The sequence below is a fragment of the Grosmannia clavigera genome (assembly GCF_000143105.1).
Source record: "Grosmannia clavigera kw1407 unplaced genomic scaffold GCSC_156, whole genome shotgun sequence".
Lineage (NCBI taxonomy): Eukaryota > Fungi > Ascomycota > Sordariomycetes > Ophiostomatales > Ophiostomataceae > Leptographium > Leptographium clavigerum.
The window spans coordinates 2,851-21,334 of NW_014040784.1; the positions used below are offsets into that span (position 1 = coordinate 2,851).

At 49.1% G+C, this 18,484-nt stretch overlaps 6 protein-coding genes across 6 annotated transcripts; 4 read left to right on the forward strand and 2 right to left on the reverse strand.

Moving 5' to 3' along the window:
- Positions 1-3,156: 3,156 nt before the first annotated feature.
- Positions 3,157-3,459, forward strand: CMQ_2142 (duf6 domain containing protein; the record flags this gene model as incomplete). Its single annotated transcript, XM_014316100.1, has 1 exon — positions 3,157-3,459. One exon carries the CDS (start codon positions 3,157-3,159, stop codon positions 3,457-3,459), a length of 303 nt encoding a protein of 100 aa, XP_014171575.1.
- Positions 3,460-4,324: 865 nt separating this feature from the next.
- CMQ_2280 (methyltetrahydropteroyltriglutamate-homocysteine s-methyltransferase) lies at positions 4,325-5,698 on the forward strand (the record flags this gene model as incomplete). The annotated part of the gene is made up of 3 exons (XM_014316238.1): positions 4,325-4,658; positions 4,749-5,063; positions 5,136-5,698. 3 exons carry the CDS (start codon positions 4,325-4,327, stop codon positions 5,696-5,698), a joined length of 1,212 nt encoding a protein of 403 aa, XP_014171713.1.
- Positions 5,699-5,965: 267 nt separating this feature from the next.
- On the forward strand, positions 5,966-6,344 carry CMQ_2174 (NADH-ubiquinone oxidoreductase b18; the record flags this gene model as incomplete). The annotated part of the gene is made up of 3 exons (XM_014316132.1): positions 5,966-5,996; positions 6,049-6,173; positions 6,249-6,344. The coding sequence occupies 3 exons, from the start codon at positions 5,966-5,968 to the stop codon at positions 6,342-6,344; spliced, it is 252 nt and encodes an 83-aa protein (XP_014171607.1).
- A 465-nt stretch (positions 6,345-6,809) lies between these two features.
- CMQ_2420 (argininosuccinate synthase) lies at positions 6,810-8,746 on the reverse strand (the record flags this gene model as incomplete). The annotated part of the gene is made up of 10 exons (XM_014316378.1): positions 6,810-6,895; positions 6,967-7,096; positions 7,161-7,190; positions 7,300-7,447; positions 7,513-7,562; positions 7,619-8,037; positions 8,105-8,158; positions 8,213-8,283; positions 8,357-8,579; positions 8,713-8,746. 10 exons carry the CDS (start codon positions 8,744-8,746, stop codon positions 6,810-6,812), a joined length of 1,245 nt encoding a protein of 414 aa, XP_014171853.1.
- Positions 8,747-12,282: 3,536 nt separating this feature from the next.
- Positions 12,283-14,794, reverse strand: CMQ_2307 (uncharacterized protein; the record flags this gene model as incomplete). Its single annotated transcript, XM_014316265.1, has 2 exons — positions 12,283-14,366; positions 14,437-14,794. 2 exons carry the CDS (start codon positions 14,792-14,794, stop codon positions 12,283-12,285), a joined length of 2,442 nt encoding a protein of 813 aa, XP_014171740.1.
- A 2,020-nt stretch (positions 14,795-16,814) lies between these two features.
- Positions 16,815-18,455, forward strand: CMQ_2157 (c-14 sterol reductase; the record flags this gene model as incomplete). Its single annotated transcript, XM_014316115.1, has 3 exons — positions 16,815-16,879; positions 16,959-17,263; positions 17,341-18,455. 3 exons carry the CDS (start codon positions 16,815-16,817, stop codon positions 18,453-18,455), a joined length of 1,485 nt encoding a protein of 494 aa, XP_014171590.1.
- Between the last annotated feature and the right edge of the window lie 29 nt (positions 18,456-18,484).

An 18,484-nucleotide genomic window follows, 5' to 3' on the forward strand; every position in this document is an offset into this window, starting at 1 on the left:
AAGTACTCCTTTATAATAGGAATGCTCTCTTTAGTTTAGCAGTTTATATTTAAGGTCTTTTAGCGCATAACTTAGTATTTGTAGCGCTATATAAAGCAAGCAGTCTAGTGCTCTTTGATAGGTTTGTAGTTATTACTAAGGCGCTTATAAAGAATTATATTAGCAGCCTTTATAATAAGCTTGCGCCGCACCGTAAGATTTACTGCCTTTAGTCTATCGATATATTTGCATACAGCTGCCTTTTCTAGCTATAATGAACGCGTGTGTGTAGCAGGGCGCCCTTTTGCTCCTAAACCGCTACTAAGGCGCCTAGTAAGCTAAAGGCGCAGGACGTCGAATTCTTACGCAACCGTAGCAACTAGCGTGTTTAGGTTTGCTTTTTTAAATTAAATAGCCTTTTCTAGTCGCTCCTTTATATTGTTTTTGTCTATTTTTTTTTTTGCGAATTCGTAGTGATTTTTTAAAATTACTTTGCAAGAAAAAGTGTTTATTAGGGTAGTTTGTTTATTAGGGTGGCTAGCACTACCTATAGTGGTGCGCGTTAAAAAACGCGCGCCCTAGGTAAGGCAAGGCACAAGTAGCCGAAATAGCTTTAATTGTAGTAGCAGATTCTCTATTCTCTACTATGCCTAAGTACTATGCCCTTCGCTGCTTTATAACTACTAACTAGTTCTTCCCTTTCTTAATTCGAAACCTAGTTTTATCTATATTCTATATGTTATATAGGTCGATACCTTTATCTGCTAGGACCTTTTGCAGCTTTTCAAAGTACTCTTTTACTTTAAGTATGCTTTCTTCCGTCTAACGGTCTAGTTTAAGGGTTTGTTGGCGCATTACGGCGTACTTATAGCGCTGAATAAAGCGAGTGGTCCAGTAAAGACCAACCGGCTCGTAATCCGAATCACTAAGCCGCTTACATAAAATCGTATTCGCTGCCTCTATAATAAACTCCCGCCGCACCGCAAGGTTTACCATCTCTAGCCTGTCGATATACCTGCATAAAGCAGCCTCTTCTGGCTGCGAGAGGCGCGTATTAGTGGCAGGGCGTCCTCTGTAGCCAGAACCGCCATTAAGGCGCCTAGTAAGCTGCATGCGCGGTACGTCGAATTGACGCGCAACGGCTTAGACTAGCGACTCCGGATTTGCTTCCTTGAAATGAATAGCCGCAGCCAATCGATCTTCAATTTCGTCTTGGTCCATAGCTATTTTTTGGCTTTTCAGCGATTTTTTGAAGTTAAATCGCGTTGAATTGTGCTCATTTGGCTGGTGTGACTATTTGGCTGGCTAGCACCACCTATGGTGGTGCGCGTTTTTCAACGCGCGCCCTGGGTGGGGCGGGGCACGAGTATTTGATAGCTACTCCGTACGGAGTACGAAGTACCTTGCACAAGGATACATCTAATACAACTACTACTCGTGCCCGCCCCATCCAGGGCGCGTGGTGCTAGCCACCTAAATGTACGTCGTACATATGTATGTATGTACTCCGTACTCAGTAATACTCTGTAAGGGAAAATACGTATACGGAATATTTTATGCATGTACGGAGTAGTAATAAAGCCACAGTTGCCTAGCGACTACGGACTACGGATGCGCACGTTTTGTCATTGAATCGAGTTTACGGAGCATGGAATACATAGTCAAATGTATCTTACGGAGTAAATGCAGCTGGTGGAAAAAGTCGATTACTATCTGACCATTGTCTAAACGCGCACAAAAATTCGACGTCCATCCCTTAGCTACTGGCCTTCTGTGCCTAGTCTAATCGCTTCCGTCCCAATCAGTCGCTGCTGGTCGGGGATTTGGCTGAACTTAGCCAATCCAAGTTAAGCTCCCTGCTTCTTCACGACTTAACGTTGAATTTTACACCAATTCGTATCTACCTTCCATGGCTTTGAAATCGACACTGCCTTCCTTCCGAAAGCCCCCATTCTTTGTTAAACGCAACCATACATGCGTGCTTTACCCGGCTGCTTTACACCCAAGCATATTCTATATACTCGAATCGTCCAGTCCCGCGCGTTAACCATGGCACGCGACGTCGACAACCGTCCCCTTTTGCATAATCCGAACCACTCTGCTGGTGATACAGACCGTGGCCGTCCAGGATACCGACTACCTCGTCGCCTGAGCGCCGACGACAGCTTTACTCCATCCATATACACACCGACCGGACATGAGAGGCTAGCAACCCCTGCCGCCTTGCCGCCTCGCCAAGGTTCATTTCGATCTAGAAGTCCAAACTCCAATGCGCGCCTGGCCGTCCGCAAAAAATACACATATGCCGCCTTTTTCCTGGTTTTATCGCTCATATCGTTTACTGTACAGACAGAGTTGGCTTCTTGGGTACAACATGCTGGTTGGGATAAGGCGTACTGTATGCTTTATGTAACCCACGGGTCATGGTCTATCCTTTGGCCTTTGCAACTGCTTGTCCTGCGACTGCAGAAGCGCTCTGTTCCATGGCCTTCATTCTGGCGACGCCACATATGGCTACTGAGGACTACAGCGGCGATGGTAGAAACACGCGACCTCGATATCGACGTGGCTAGTCAAGGCCGCGGGAGCGGGACAAGAGGGCTTTTTGGCTTAGGCGGGCATGTCACCTATATGGTTAAGACAACTGCTGTTGTCACATGCTCGCTTACAGTAGCAGGGCTCAGCTGGTACATAGCTGTGGCTCTGACTAGCCCCAGTGACCTGACTGCGATTTACAATTGCAGTGCATTTTTTGCCTACGCGTTCTCCGTACCGTTGTTGAAAGAACGATTGCGTTTGGACAAGACTGCGGCTGTCATAGTCGCTGTTGTTGGAGTTCTCGTTGTGGCTTACGGCGATGGAAAAGAATCGGTGCCAGAGAGTCTAGAGAGTCCAGACAGCGATGATGCTGGCAAGCGGCTGCTTGGCAACCTCATCATTGGTGTGGGGAGCGTACTTTACGGTCTTTACGAAGTACTATACAAGCGATATGCTTGCCCCCCGGATGGCTGCAGTCCTGGCCGTGGCATGATCTTTGCCAACAGTTTTGGCAGTTGCATAGGCCTCTTTACATTGTCCATACTTTGGATACCGCTGCCAATCCTGCACTTTTCGGGTATTGAGACTTTTGTCTTACCGACAGGAAAAGTGGCCTGGTACCTTGTTTTATCTGTGGCAATGAATGCTACTTTTGCCGGCTCCTTTCTCGTCTTGATAAGTCTTACGAGTCCGGTGTTAAGTAGCGTTGCTTCACTGCTGACCATCTTCATTGTTGCCGTGTCCGACTGGGCACTGACGGGCCAGTCGCCGAGTGTCCCTGCAATAATTGGCGGCAGCATGATTGTTGTTGCCTTTGTGCTGCTTAGCTGGAGCACCTACAAGGAGATGACGGAAGAGGAGCGAAAAAAGGACGTGGATCTCATTGGAGACGAGGATGCTGACAGCTCAGATGGTGAAGGTACCGGATCAATATATACCTAGTTTGTGATGTACAGTCGAGAATTTGATCGCGGGCTAAGACACCCTCTCTTTCAAGAAATCATTGGACTTGCTTTCCGGCCCAGGAACAGATCGTGGCGAGTTGCAATGGTTGGCTAAGCACAAACGGACCAAAAACTAATGTATGATTCTATAATAACGGTAGGTGCGACGAAAGTAGCTATTAGATTATTTAATTCTCGAACACTGTCCCAATACTAGACATAAAATCGGTACTTGAAGTAGGAGGTGGTTATAGCTATTTAGCTGGTAGGTGTGCTTTATAAGATACTTTGCGTTCTGCAGGGCCATTAGAAGGGACCTTACCTTCGTACCGTGTATCTCACCTTTTTTTGTTAATCTTTTAAAAATAGACCGCCCCCCAAAGCATCTTACGGAGTACAACAGCTAGAATTTTGGCAAACAAATGTTGGCTTGCTTACTACAAACTAATGATCAAGATTCCGCATTTTGGTAGGGCTGGCTATTCCTGTTGCGTTCGCGATACACAACCTGCTCGCGGTGGAATGAAGCTTTGACAGGCGGCGCAGCTCTTGAATACGAAAGCCAATCGTAATTTCTGCAAATGACTGTCCTTCCTTTCTCGTTCTGGTCCTGAGGATGGTATACTTGGTTTCGGCTCGAGCAACGGCATGTTCAGTCATAATTTACAAATCGCGGGGGTTTTGGGGCGTTTCCACTTCCTTGCGTCCGCTATCTACTTCTGGTTTGGGCGGGAGGAGGATTATAAGAGAGGGGGAAGGGGAAGGGATATGTGACGCCCCTTCCCGCTTCCTCCTTCATTTCTAGCACTCATTGAAAATATATTATGCTTCACAAAGAGCGTGATCGCCTTGATAACGAAGCAATGGCTGAGCGAATCCACCAGCGTCCTCCCTTTCGTGCCGAGCATCTCGGTTCACTGCTGCGTCCCAAGGTTCTGAGTGAAAAGCGTATCCAACTGGATGGTGAAAAAGCAGTTGTGATCGCTTCCGACAAGGAGCTTCAGAGACTCGAAAATGAGGCGATTGACGACATTGTCAAACTACAGATCGACTTAGGGTACCATGCAGTCACCGACGGCGAGTACCGACGCCATCAGTTTTGGGGCACCTTTTTCCCGGCGCTGGAGGGCATGGACGAGATCGCCGACCCGCCTCTTGACATTTTTCGTCTCTATGTCCCTGACCTGGCTGCTTTCAGTACGAACTCTTCCCACATGGCATGCAGCCACCTTGCTCGCCGGGTTGTGATTTTGTGTTTTGAGAACTGACTACATGCTGCGTCTACAGCGGAGGCTGGGCATAAGCCTGGGGAGTCGATTATTTGCGTCGGCAAAATTAAGCATGCCGGCAGCACTTACATAGACCAATGGAACTACCTGAAGACTCGTCTTCCTGCCGAGCGAGTCAAAGAAGCGAAGCTGACGTTACCAGCTCCAGAGTGGTACCACCTTCGCTATAAAACGGGTCATGCGTACCCAAAAGACGTTTATGCAAATGACGAAGAGTATTTCGCCGACATTGCTGCGGCGTACCGCAGTGAGCTCAGAATTCTGTACGAGGCTGGTTGCCGCAACGTAACCATTGACGACCCTAACCTTGCGTGTTTGTCACCACCGAATCCTAGTCGCACGGTCCTGCTGTATTACTGATTAATAATCTAACTGTGAGTTTAAGACTTCTGCTCTGAAAAGATGCTGCAGGGTTTTCAAGATGTGGGAGAGGACGCGGATGCCTTGTTCGACAGCTACATCAAACTGTACAATGATTGTCTCTCTACGCGTCCGGCCGATTTTCATGTAGGGCTCCACCTCTGCCGCGGGAATTTTGCCTACTCGCGCCACTTCAGCGAAGGAGGCTACGACCGCGTGGCCTCGAGGCTTTTTCGCGAAATCAACGTCGATACCTACTTCCTCGAGTACGATACAGAACGCTCTGGAGGATTCGAGCCTCTGCGCGAGTTACCGGCTCACAAAAATGTTATCGTCGGCGTTATTACGAGCAAATTTCCAAAGCTTGAAGACCTGGTTGAGATGCGCGCCCGGGTTCACGAGGCCGCTGACTATGTTGCCCAAGGAAGTGGCCAATCCAGGGACGAAGCCCTGAAACGCCTGGGTGTCAGTCCGCAGTGTGGATTTGCAAGCCATCATCTTGGTAATAGCGTTACGAAGGAGGACATGATCAATAAGCTGAAGCTAGTGCGCCAGCTCGCTGATTCGATTTGGGCGGGTGAGCCTTAAGTCGAAGATGGACCGGATGTGGAGTGGAAGGAGCGAGCAATCAAGAAAAGGTACTCCGTAAGCAGATAGTTGAGCCCGATGACTTCCGTAGTCATGAATACAGCCAATGAAAAGGGGTGTTTTTAAAGCACATCACGTGATAATGACCTCGGGCCTGAGGCTGGGTTTTTATTCGTTCAACGGCCGGCATCTCAGGAACTTCACATATGAATTGACCGACATCACATGCCCAATTACGTCGCCAGCGGCCTAATTAAACGAGTCAAAATGACAGGCGCAACTGAAATTGGCGTTGCCAGTAAGTAAGAACCTACGTGTAGTTCAAAGTGGACTTGTCTAATGTCGCACAGAGGCGACACGCGAGGAGATGAGCGAGGCCAAACTCCCGCTTGCATACCGAGACAGCTGCGCAAACCTCCTTATCCCCCTTAACCGATGCCGCTTCGAAACATACTATCTCCCGTGGAAGTGCGAGGTATCTAGCAACCACCTATTTGAACCATTTTACCACTGCGACTCCAGTACTTTGCTAACTCGACTCCCCACCTAGACCGAGAGACACAGCTACGAGAAGTGCCAGTACCTGGAGTTCAAAAAGCGGGTTGCAAAGATGGACGAGCTACGGGAAGCTGCGAAAAACAACTGATCGGTCGCATGTTGCTTGAACAACGCTGCGTCCGGCTAGTTCCCCTTCGACACAATGAAAACCTACTGCCTCTAAATATCCGTGTCGGAAAAAAATACAATTGATTCTCATGCGGGGCAACTGCGGCGACGCTTTATGGAATGTATTTGTGCTTATACGGAATTTGGAGTTATTCTGTCGGATTTTGTAGTGTATGCCCGGTCTGTTTTACCGTCACCAGAACAGAAACCTAGCCCTCAAGCTGCATCTTGATTTCAGGGGGGTAAAGATGCTACAATATTGAATTGGGCGATGATCTACGATGAGGCAGCCGGTAGCACAAATTTCGGGACGTCAGCAGAGACAAGTAATGCACCGTATACTGACATGCGATTCTTAATCTAAACTATTTTTGCCAATAGTAGTCCACTCTCTCACAACCATCTGCAGCCTGTAGTCCTTTCGAATAAAATCGTCGGGGTATGCTTACGAACGAGAGAGATCTTCTCCGGCCTCGGCCTTCTGAATCCCATACTTCTTAAGACGGATAGCGTTAATGTTGATGAAGCCAGCTATTTCAAACAGATTAGTTAATGTACAATAGGAGACACGCTAATCATTAAACATTGGTTGGTTCACTTACAAGTATCAACGGGGCTGAAGTCAACAAGAGAATCCATAGACGACTCCTCTGAGGAGTAAAGCTTTTCATCCGAGCTCCGGCCAAGGACATATGCATTGCCCTTGTAGCAGCGGAGACGAACCTCGCCGTTCTTGCACACAGTCAGTCAAATGTTTAGGAGCTAGTATTACAGGAAGAGAAGGGGAGCAGCTTACCACTCGCTGCTGTGAGAAGACAAGAGAATTCTGTGAGAAGTAAAAAGTTAGCAGTTTGCAATTGGAAAGAGGTGACGAGGTTGCCAGGTGACGGCAAAACACTATCTTCTCGTTGATAAGGAAGCACCTTTCGACTAACCTCGATAAATTCCCGCTCTGGAGAGAAGTACATGCCGTTGTACAGCAGCTCGGACCAATTATGGCTGACAAACTGGTCACGAAGCGAGCGAACCTTTCCGTCCATAACGAGACCCTCAAGATCAAGATGGGCAAGGCGCAGAATCGTCCTTTGACAGGTATTAGAATTGGCATGTGCCGTGCTAAGTGAAATAGTAAAGTATCATCCGCTTACATGCCAGGAGAGTCGTAGCATCCACGGCTCTTGAGCCCGATAAACCGATTCTACCGAATTGATTAGCAATCAAAGAAATGCGAAAGACCGGTCTGATACCACGCACCTCAACAATGTCGATTCTGCCAATGCCATGTTCCTTGCCAATCTCGTTGGCCTTCGCAAACAGCTCAACGCTATCGGTGTAGTCCTTTCCGTCCACAGACAGCTTTACAGGAATGCCCTTTTCAAAGAAGATCTGAATATCCTGGGACTTGTTTGGGGCTTTCTCGGGGTCCACAGTTCGGGTCCACATGTCAACTGGTGGTGGCTGCGACGGGTCTTCCAGCTGGCCACTCTCATACGAGCAATGGGCGAAGTTGTCATCCATGCTGTACGGTTTAGCTTTGGTCGATGTGACCGGGATTCCACTGGCATGGGCATAGTCAAGCAGGTCCACGCGGCCCTGGAAGCGGTTAAAGAATTCGGGTAGACGCCACGGTGCAATAATCTTGATCTTCGGGTCGATGGTGAGGAAGGCAAGCTCTGGTAATCATTATTGGTAAGACAGGGACCTTGCATCTTAAGGTATGCTGATAAAAGGTAAACCCACCGAACCGAACCTGATCGTTGCCCTTTCCGGTGCAGCCGTGAGAGACATAGTCGCCTGGCATTGGTCAGTCACATTCAGTGTTGCGGAATGAGTCTTGATTGTCCTCACATCCTTCTTGCTTGGCAACCCGCATCTGAGCACGGGCAATGACGGGTCGCGCCAGGCTCGTACCAAGGAGGCTGGCAGCCGACAGTTAGTACATCAATATAAGACGCAAGTACCTTTACCAGGATTGTTGGGTTCAGAACATACTAACGACCTTCGTACTGCGCATTGCACTGAATAGCAGGGAAGCAAAGCTGCTCGACAAACTCCTTGCAAAGATCGACAATGATCATCTTTGAGGCACCAAGCTTCGCGGACTTGGCCTTTACAGCATCCCAGTCTTCTTCCTGGCCAACATTGGCAAGGAAGCACACCACCTCATACCCCTGCTCGAGAAGCCATTTCAGGATGCAGCTTGTGTCAAGGCCGCCTGCCGGATACAGGCCATGTTAGTTCTGAAATAGGTCCACCACAAGGATGTTCACAGATCGTGGTGGGGGAGAGGGGGGGAGAGGACGATTGGAATACGGATCAAGAGTGGGGTGTAGGTAGGGGAATTATACCTGAATAGGCGAGGCAGACTTTCCCCTTGCTCATATTGAAAATTGACGATGACACAAACGAGCTGGTGATAGGCAATGGATTCTGATGGTGTTGTAAAAAGCTATAGTCGATGCTAAATATGGTTTCAGACGTTCAAGTGACTCACCCTCTTATCTGAGTTTTTTTCCTCCGTTACTCGGCGGTGAGGTAAGCTCTCTAGGCGAAAAAATTACGGGGTCTCGTGCGGTGAAATTCAGAGCATCACGTGTGCTATCTACGGCTGTTCCAGCGAATATACGACGTAAGCTACTCTGTAATGCGCTTGACAGCTTTAGTCGTCATCTTAGTCCTGATAATGCGGTTTTAACTGGTTGGATAAGGGGGGACCTGAACTTCTTAGGTGTTGCTGGGCGCTTATGTCTGACTTATTGGTTGGGTACAAATATGTGTTTAGTTCTCCGTAGGTGTGAACCTAATATAAGCTTCCCGCGTTCAAGCCTACTTGGTAACACCTGGCATAATACTGAGCATGTAGAACTAGACCTATTCTGCTATTTTGTTTTTCTGTGAATCAAAGTGTGATCAGAGGGTTTTCGACTGCGGGCTTATGGGCCAAAGGAAATAATACATGAGAAGGAAGAAACAGCCAACAGATCAACCAACTTCTTACTGCCCCTCTCAAATTAAAATTAACAAACTCATACAATGTCTAGCTTTTTTTTTCTATTTCGCGTCGCACTTTTCCACAAACATTCAAAGAACGTGGCAGCCAGCGGGCCAAGCATCTCCGCTGCGCTGCAGCCTGCTGGCTGCCTAACACCCTGAACTGAAATAGCTTCTGGCATCCTGGCTATCTAGACGGTAGGAATATGCTAATCACCTTGCCGCGAAGTATCTCAGTTTCCTGTCGACGGGCACTTGGGGTATCTACCACCACACGGCCTTGCTGGCATGCCAAAAATTTGCTGCTAACGCTTTCCATGGGCGGCATCATAACGCTAGACTAACAAGGTCTCCAGCCAACATATATAGGTGGCTTTTTGACGCACAACGAGTAACGTATCTCTGTCGGCTAAGATCCTACCACTAGATATCCCATTGTGCTGAACTTTGCTGATTGGGAGTTTCCCCACAGCGGCGTCTCCTAGGTCGAGTACGAGGCTACAGCAGAGAGTGCACCTGCCAGCACTCGTTGTGCCGTATCTCTCTTCACAGTCTCGCTAGAGAGGGCACACATGCTTCCGCAAAAGGAAGAAGCCTGGTTTCGCTACGATTGAATGGGAGGTATATCCTCGTCTGTAACGTACATACACGGATCAAGCAACATTTTGAAGTTGCGCAACGATGTCCACAATAACTTTGACTAGCGCATTTTTGCCTTTGTAGCGAAACGAAACACTGCCTTCGACCCATGCGTCTTTGTTGGAATTATGATCAGCCTCACTTCCCACGACTACATGCCGGCTTTTCAGAGTGTTGTTGTCCAGTCTCCCTCGTGATCGCGGTGCCACTTCATGTTTGCACGATTCTCATGGGCTATAATCTTGTGAGCTAAGGAGCTTGTGGCTAGCGGCACTTTCCTCGTTGTGCGCGCCGTTGAGATGACAGAGAATGGCGAAGCATACACGACCAAGACGACAACTGGCCTGAAGCTGAGAAACAAGTATTAAGGGGGCTTCAACGAGCTCGACGCCGATCAGGCGAAGGTGAGGCACCTAGATGACGATGACAGCAACAGCCTTGCCAATTTAGACAACAAAAAACTACGATGATGACCGAGAAGTCGAATTGTGGGACCGAATCTGCAAAGAGAGGTGCTGAGATGAAATTTAGACATACACGTTTACCACAGGAAGGTATGCGATCCCATCTTTGCACATCGGCCAGGTGTTTTTGACTTTTTAACAAGAGGCGTTAGCAGAATGAGACTGATGAAATTGTGTCGGATCCCGGGTCAAAACTAAAGGCCCTTGAAGAGGCCAAACCCCTAAATTATTTGAGGCGGCGGCGCACATTGTGGGATCAACTTAGTGGAGTTCAGAAGTTCGCATGGTGGTCATCATCAGTATCCTAAGAGCTAGCATAATTGTAGCCTAAGACTATCAAAAAGTCAGTGGCATTAGCCGTTTCACCTAAATATCAAATGCTGTAGTTGGCCGGTCTGGTGGGCGAGGCGAGGCCACTGTTGGAAAAACCTCGATAGCTAGGAGCGTACTGGGTGGCATAGGAGGACATGAGGATAGCTCGGATTGAGCATCGCTAGTTATAGTCTGGAATAATATTACTGATTCGGTGGCATCAAGAGATACATAAACCAACTCCCACAGTCACCAGTCAGGCATAGGAGCCGGACGCTTTATAAGATACTAGAGTAGGAAACGCTTGATTGATTGTTGGCTAGCTGTAGTTTAGTTCCTGCGACAGCTTGCCAGTCTTAACGGCATTTTGTGCTTCTCTATAACCTAAAAATGACTGTCTGATGTATTACATTTACGGGCAAAGATTTGTAGCTTCTCACCGCCTCTGCTGCCGATTTAAAACATGTGGCATCACCTGCTGGATTCTTAATGAGACGATATACTACTGTGCTTCCTGATACATCTACGGAAAGGGGTTTCTTTTGCTGGAATGAACTGCATGGCTACTTTTCGCTAATGAGTTACTGACCACTATTTACTAATGCTAAAGACTACGCTGGTATGAGGATCTCTATCAGACCCCAAAGTCTATTGTTCGGAAGGGAGTAATATTAGGTGGCAGCTTCTAGCCAAAATGCTCCTAATATAGCTGGCTGCGGTGGTCCATTCGGGTTACTAACGCACAAAGAGAAAATGTGCTGGGCATTATCACACTGACCCGGGCCCAGTCAGACATCCTTCTTCATCACGTAGAAGGTATATTCTCACCTGCAATGCCGACAGAAGCCTACAATGAAACGAAAAGGCCTTTCTGTCGTGCAAAGCAGTTTCCCAGTGACGTCGTCGTGATAAAAGTTCTGGCAAAAAAAAAAAACTCAACGTATGCTAATCATTTGCTTCTGAGCTTTAGTTACTTAAAGCTAAACCCAGCTGTTGTTTATGATTTGAGATAGAAATGAGAAAGTAGGCCCCGTGGGTATCAACAAAGAGAATGACATGCCTTCCCGTAATTAGTTATCGTCCGCACACTGCAATTTGATCTGAATGAGTCGTTCCTTTTTTTATACCACGTTTCCCCATGTGGAGTCTCCCTCATCCCTCGTGATGATGTCTCGTCGCAACAACGTGTGTTTTTTCGCTCCTCCTATTACCCTCCCTCAGCAAGCCAATGTAAACCAAACACCGTAAGGCAATGCATAAATAAAAAATACAATGAGAAGAAAATAGCGACAACGGCTTACACGGAGGAAGGAAGACAAGTTGATCAAAACAACCGAATCAGTGGCTCCTGCAAAAAAGGCCGTTTGGTGTTTGGGGTAGTGGGACAAATGTGGGACAAATGACATTCAAGAAGCACCACAGCCGGAAGACTCAAAGCGAAACACCGCTTTTGTCCTGTATCAGAGGCGGGAGAAGTTTGGCGTAGGATCGATGCGAGCGGCCAAATTGTATTTATAAGGCCACTGGCTGAGACTGCTGCAAAATACGCACAAGGCCAGGCCCTTCATTGTGGCAAGCTTCCTTCCAGCCCAACGCATCCCAACCATCCATGGTGTAGTCTTGGTGATGCGGCGGGGAAGGGCTACATATGCGGGGGAGAATGCCATCCAGATCAACAGACGTGTGTTCACGAATTTCGTGCACAGTTCGTTGCCTTCGAGACTCCCTTTCCACGACGAGATCACGAGCGATTGCCCTTCGTGTGTCGAGCGCTAGTGGTAGCGAGCTGTTGGAGCTACCCCAACCGAGGTTGGGATGTTCAAGGATAAAATTCACAAACCCAAAAGGAATGCCGGAAAGTACACGCGAGAGGATTGCGGCTGTGCTGTTTGCCTGGGATGGCGGAATACTACCCGGCTTATGTGTTCCATTAGGAGTCACTAGTGGAAGACATGTCGACATTGTCTTCTTCCCCTGTGCTGGCGAAAAGTCGCCAAACACTATTGTTTCCGATTGTGGGCTGCGTTTCGACCGCAAGTCCACTGTTCTGGACGGAAGACTAACTGACCCAGACGAAAAAGTCTTCGACGTATCTTGGTCATTCCGCAGTTGGTAATCATGATTTGCGTCTCGCTTAAAGGGCATGCACGATGCGTGATGCCCTTCAACTGGGACCTCCTTCGGGCTCGTACAAGGGAACCGAGAAAGAGGAACCGGGCTTGTATCAGCTAGCTCGCTGCTTTCCTGCATGACGAATCCGTCCGGAAAATTCCAGATAATGAAATCCAGAGCCTTGTGCAGTAGCCGTCGGATGTTCTGGCCGGCTCCTCTTGCATAGCGAAACTCGGCCTGGGGATACGGTATACCAAACATGTCGTGATCCACTGTGGGCGTGTTCGGTAGCACAGACCCATTCAAGCAGAATGCCAACACCCTCTCTATCGTATCCCATCCGAGGAGTTGGCAGGCCTGTTCCACGCCAACCATCTCGACATTGTTCAACATAAAGAGGAAACCAGCCACTAAGTTGGAGATTGCCATATCCATAGCTTGAACCCGTGAATGCGCAGTGGTGACGTTTACATCGTTGTTAGCTAGCCCATACAAACTGCGAAGTGCTTGAAAGGATGCGTCTGCTGTGATATATGGGTCACCTAAGGTGACGTGCAAAACAAGAACAGGATAGCCAAACGATCCTGTTTGTACAGTTACGCCGTTTCCGCTGTGAAGCATTTGGGAGATGGTGTGGGATTGTGTAAGGGCTGCACGATGACCCATAAAGAGCAATGGTGGGCCGCCCATAAGTGCCCCGCTTTTTGAAGATGCATCCCTCCCCGTAGATCTGTTAAGGCCTCCTTTAATGTCGACTTTGCTTGGAAAGTGAAGCATAAGGTAGCAGTCGGCTGATCGGGCGTCGTGAAAACTCTGATGCAGCTGCTGCTCTAAAAAATGAACGAATTCAAGACCAAGGTGATGTGCACCCTCCGTGGGATAGATGTCGCCCTTGGCAAGGCCGATGCCGGGAAAGCCATTCGAATGCAGAGATGACGGCGGCGGAGACAGTATTGTAGGACGAGTGTCATTGTGAAGGGGAAGATCTGGAGGGGGAAAAGGTCCGTTGTTGGAAACATGAGAGCCATGAGTACCGGAGGTGATGTTCACATTGTCAGGAGATTGCGAACCGTGGAAGCTTCGAGGTGTGGAAGTATTGAAGCTCGCTGTCGAAGTATAGCCATTTACATCACTAGATGGAGCCATTCTGGAAGGGCCGTGCCAGCCGCCCATTCCTGGACTGGGAATGTTATAGGGCATGTACACAGATGGGTGTAACCCGATCATACCAGGCGGTGGGACACCAATGTGGGCGTCATGTGGCGGCGGCGGCAGAGTGTCTTCTGATCCATGACTGGTACCAAAGTATATGCTTCCGTTGTTCAGGCTTGCTTGGTGATCTGTTGGCTTCTGAAGCTTTATATTTTGCTTGGCAGGAAGGCCATCGAGGTGGCTGGTGGCATTGACGACAACGTCGTGGGGATGCACAATATCGAAGTCTCGGTAGTCATGGCTAGTGGAAGGGCGAGAAATCGAGCGACCATCTGAGGTTTGCGGTTAACAGGCGCAGACCCAAAAAGCAGACCCAAAAAGCAATTTAGCTACCATACTCACTTGGTACTCCCCCACCAGTGTCCTTTGATGTTCTTGTCGTTGCCGTCAGTAAAGACTCTGAGCTAGCTGTTATGTTGCTGGCGTCGCCACGGTCGGCGGGAAGGACGAAAGGGGCTGGCTGGGCAACAGGGACCGACACTGAAGACTCTGGCTTAGGAACCCGCAATGCAGGTTCGGCTTGTTTCTGGTGCTGACCGAGAAGATCGCCTTGCTCTTGCTGTAGTCTTTTCCGCTGCTTTTGCTGCCGCTGCTTCTCAACAAACGGTAGAGGTATAGCAGGGACAACTGTCGGCCGGGTATTGGATGCCTTTTTGATACCCAAGCGCTGTGTGGGTACTTCATCGGCTGAGGGACTCATTGTGATGTAGTAATGTCTCGTTTCAGTGCGGTAATACTCCGTTTTGGTACAGCTAACACGAGGTGTGGTTATCGTGATAGTCGTAGGCGACGAGGGTCATTTGGAAAGCAACAAAGCCAAAGACGCATGAAGCTATAGTATGACTGTCAGCTAGAGGGAAGGACACAACAAGGCCAAGTACAAGTGACAAGCACCGTGAAAGGCTGATGAAGATAATGCTATCCACTTCGTCATGCGGGATTCTCAAATGGCACCAACTTCGGTCGGCTAGGACTTTTACATGCTCAATAGGCCGAAGAATAAAAAGAGGAAATGACAGGGAGAGAGGATATAGGGCTGATGGCGATGTGACGTATAAATGAACGGGTGTGGATAATAGATGTGCTTTTATTTTCAAGCCAAATGAGGGAGAAGTGGTATGGGGTGGGGAGCAACCAGACAAGAACAAAACTTACGGAAACGATGATGTGAAGTTGGCAACGCCACCAGCTTGTTCTTGCGTCTTTTCAAGCAGCGGGAAAAATCCCAGCCTGAAAAAGATTGTCTTTGGGGAGAAGGGGGGGAGGTTAAGAGGCCGAACCAGGCAAACGCACAGCTGCTGCTGGTGCAGAACAAACGGATGCGTTTATTCCTCGGCCTACTTTAATTTTTTTGTTCCTTCTTTTTTCCGGCCCTGGGAATTTGTAAAAAATAAGCGGGGCTATCCTTAGTCACCTAGTAGGTTGCACGAAAAGATGTACGGAGTACTCCATAAAACTTGCTTCGTATCCATTCTAATATGAGGCTGGCTGGCGCTTCACAACCTGTCAGCAATGTCAGATTCACATACCATGCGAATACTCCGTACTCCGTACATAACTACGAGATCAAAACGAATTCACTCTCGAAGTATGGGATTTTTTTTTCTCCACTGGTGGAATTTCGAATACCTAGTCCATGCTGTGGCTACTCGTAGGATACCGGTCATCCTTTTAAAGCTCCTACTTCTATGCTTGCAGTCAGCTAAATCCAAAGAGGTTGAATTGTGTCATAAATCTCCACAGGCATGCCCGAAAGTCTTTTGCTGTTTATTTTATTTTATTAAAAACCCCCATCTCATTTCGGTAGAATGCTTGTTGCCACCGTACATCTCGTTCTCTCCTACAGTCCTCCCTTGTTCCGTGCCTCCCCCCTTCTCGCAAAATCTCGGCACAGTTAACACATGCAAGTTGCCGTGATAGCCTTGTTTTCTGAGCTCTGAAGCAGCAGTGTTCGCAGAAGGCCCTGCATAACTCTGAGGACATGCGTACGACCGCTTGCCCTTGGCAAAACTTGTGCAACTACAATTAGACCCCACAGACCTACGAAGTAAGATACAAATTAATAACTACTATTACATAGTAGGTAAGGGTCTCTGTACATGGCTTAAATTGCTTTGTATTTTACCGCAAAGATAGCTTTATGAAATTGACTGTGTCCAAGCTGCTGTCTTTCTTAATTGAATTTGAAAAGTAGTTGCGCTGGTTCGTTACTTGACACGTGCTTCAAAACACTTAATCTTCGTTATTTATACCACGGATCGATAAAGGGCCATACGAGTATATCTTGCCCTCTGTATGCACGCCGTATTGTGTCTAGCGAGCCCAAATGGTAGCTCTAAAAAATAAGGCAACTTACTTTTAGTACGGAGTACGATACCTCTTAAAGGGTACCGGCTTGCACGTACTGGTACTCGCGTAAACCCGTTTTGGTCGTCAGCGGGATACTAGCACTCAAACGTCCTGGGCTCTGGGGACCCACTTAAGGGTATGGGGCTGCTTATGATCTGAACACTTAGCCACAATTGTTCCAGCTCGAGCAGCAAAACCATCAGCTGTCGCGGAAGTCAAGATCCCGGGATATTGGAAACCCCCTCTTCAAAACATATATTACAAAGGGGGACTGCCTGGTTGCGTACCAGGCGCGCGGATCACATCTATATTTCATCTTATATACTGCATTTTGACTGAAGAACATCTCACCCTGCGCCGATCCGCACACAATGGCAAAAGCGACAGCTGCAGGTGCGGCAAAACAAGCTTTCCATGGATATGAGTTCGGTGGGCCGTATGTTCTAACCTGATGACTTGGGAGAGCTTAAAGTACCGTACGGTGGAGATTGTTGGCTAACTGCGAGGATTGACAGCATAGGTGCCTTTGGCGTCAGCTTCGGCCTGCCTATTCTTCTCTACATATTCACATTTGCCTGCAACGACATTTCTGGCTGTCCGGCGCCCTCCCTGCTCGACCCTACGACGCTGGACCCCGAAACACTAAAGTGTCAGGTGGGCTGGCCGGCGGAAGGCGTCAGGGGACTGGTCAGCTGGCGCATCACTGGTTGGACAGTGGCATACTATCTCTTCAGCGCAGTTCTCTACCGCGTCTTGCCAGGGACGGTGGGCGAGGGCGTCGTGCTGGCAAACGGGGGCCGGCTCAAGTACAAGTTTAACAGTATGTCAAGAGAGTGGGCGAGGGTCGGATAGGGAGGTGTGGAAGGCACAGAGAAGGACAGACAGACTGACAAACAGCGCTCAACTCGTCCCTCTTCACGCTTGTTATCTGCCTGGCGGGAACAGTCGCCCAGGGCGCCGAATTTCCGCTGTGGACTTTTATGACGGACAACTATGTGCAGCTGCTGACGACTAACATTCTGATATCGCTGACACTGGCTACATTTGTTTACGTGCGCAGCTTCGGCGTCGTCCCCGGAAACCGAGACCTGCGCGAGCTGGCCGCTGGCGGGCAGTCTGGCAACGTCATGTATGACTGGTTCATTGGACGGGAGCTCAATCCCCGCGTGACGCTACCTCTGTTGGGCGAGTTTGACATTAAGTCGTTCATGGAGTTGCGCCCAGGCATGCTGGGCTGGATACTGTTCAACCTTGCATTTGTGGCCAAACAGTATCGCTCGTTTGGTTTTGTGACTGACAGCATTGTCTTTATCGCCGCCGTGCAGACGCTGTACGTGCTGGACAGCGAGGTGATGGAGCCGGCGCTGTTGACCACTATCGACATCACCACTGACGGCTTCGGCATGATGCTGGCCTTTGGTGACTTGGTGTGGGTGCCATTCATGTACTCACAGCAGACGCGGTACCTCGCTGCACATCCAGTCTCGCTCGGCTGGCTCGGCGTGCTCATCATGGGCGCAGTGCTGGCGACTGGCTTTTCCATCTTCCGGCTGGCCAACATGGAGAAGAACCGGTTTCGGACGAACCCGGACGATCCTCGCGTGGCGCATCTCAAATATATCGAGACACACACGGGGTCGAAGCTGCTCGTGTCGGGGTGGTGGGGCGTGGCGCGGCACATCAACTACTTTGGAGACTGGATCCAGGCTTGGCCGTACAGCCTGCCGACCGGACTCGCGGGCTATGCGATCCTGGCATCAGAGGAGGCGGCAACAACAGCAGGCGGGCACCCCGGCGAAGCGGTCTTTGCCCGCGCTGATGGGCGCCATGTCGTCGGCGGTATGGCTCGGGGCTGGGGCATGATATTTACGTACTTTTACGTGCTGTACTTTGCCGTGTTGCTGGTGCATCGAGACATGCGAGATGACGAGAAGTGTGCGCGCAAGTATGGAGAAGCCTGGAAAGAGTACAAGAAGCGGGTGCGGTGGCACATCGTACCAGGTCTGTACTAGGCGGCACGAAGGAAGGAAGCAACCAGAGC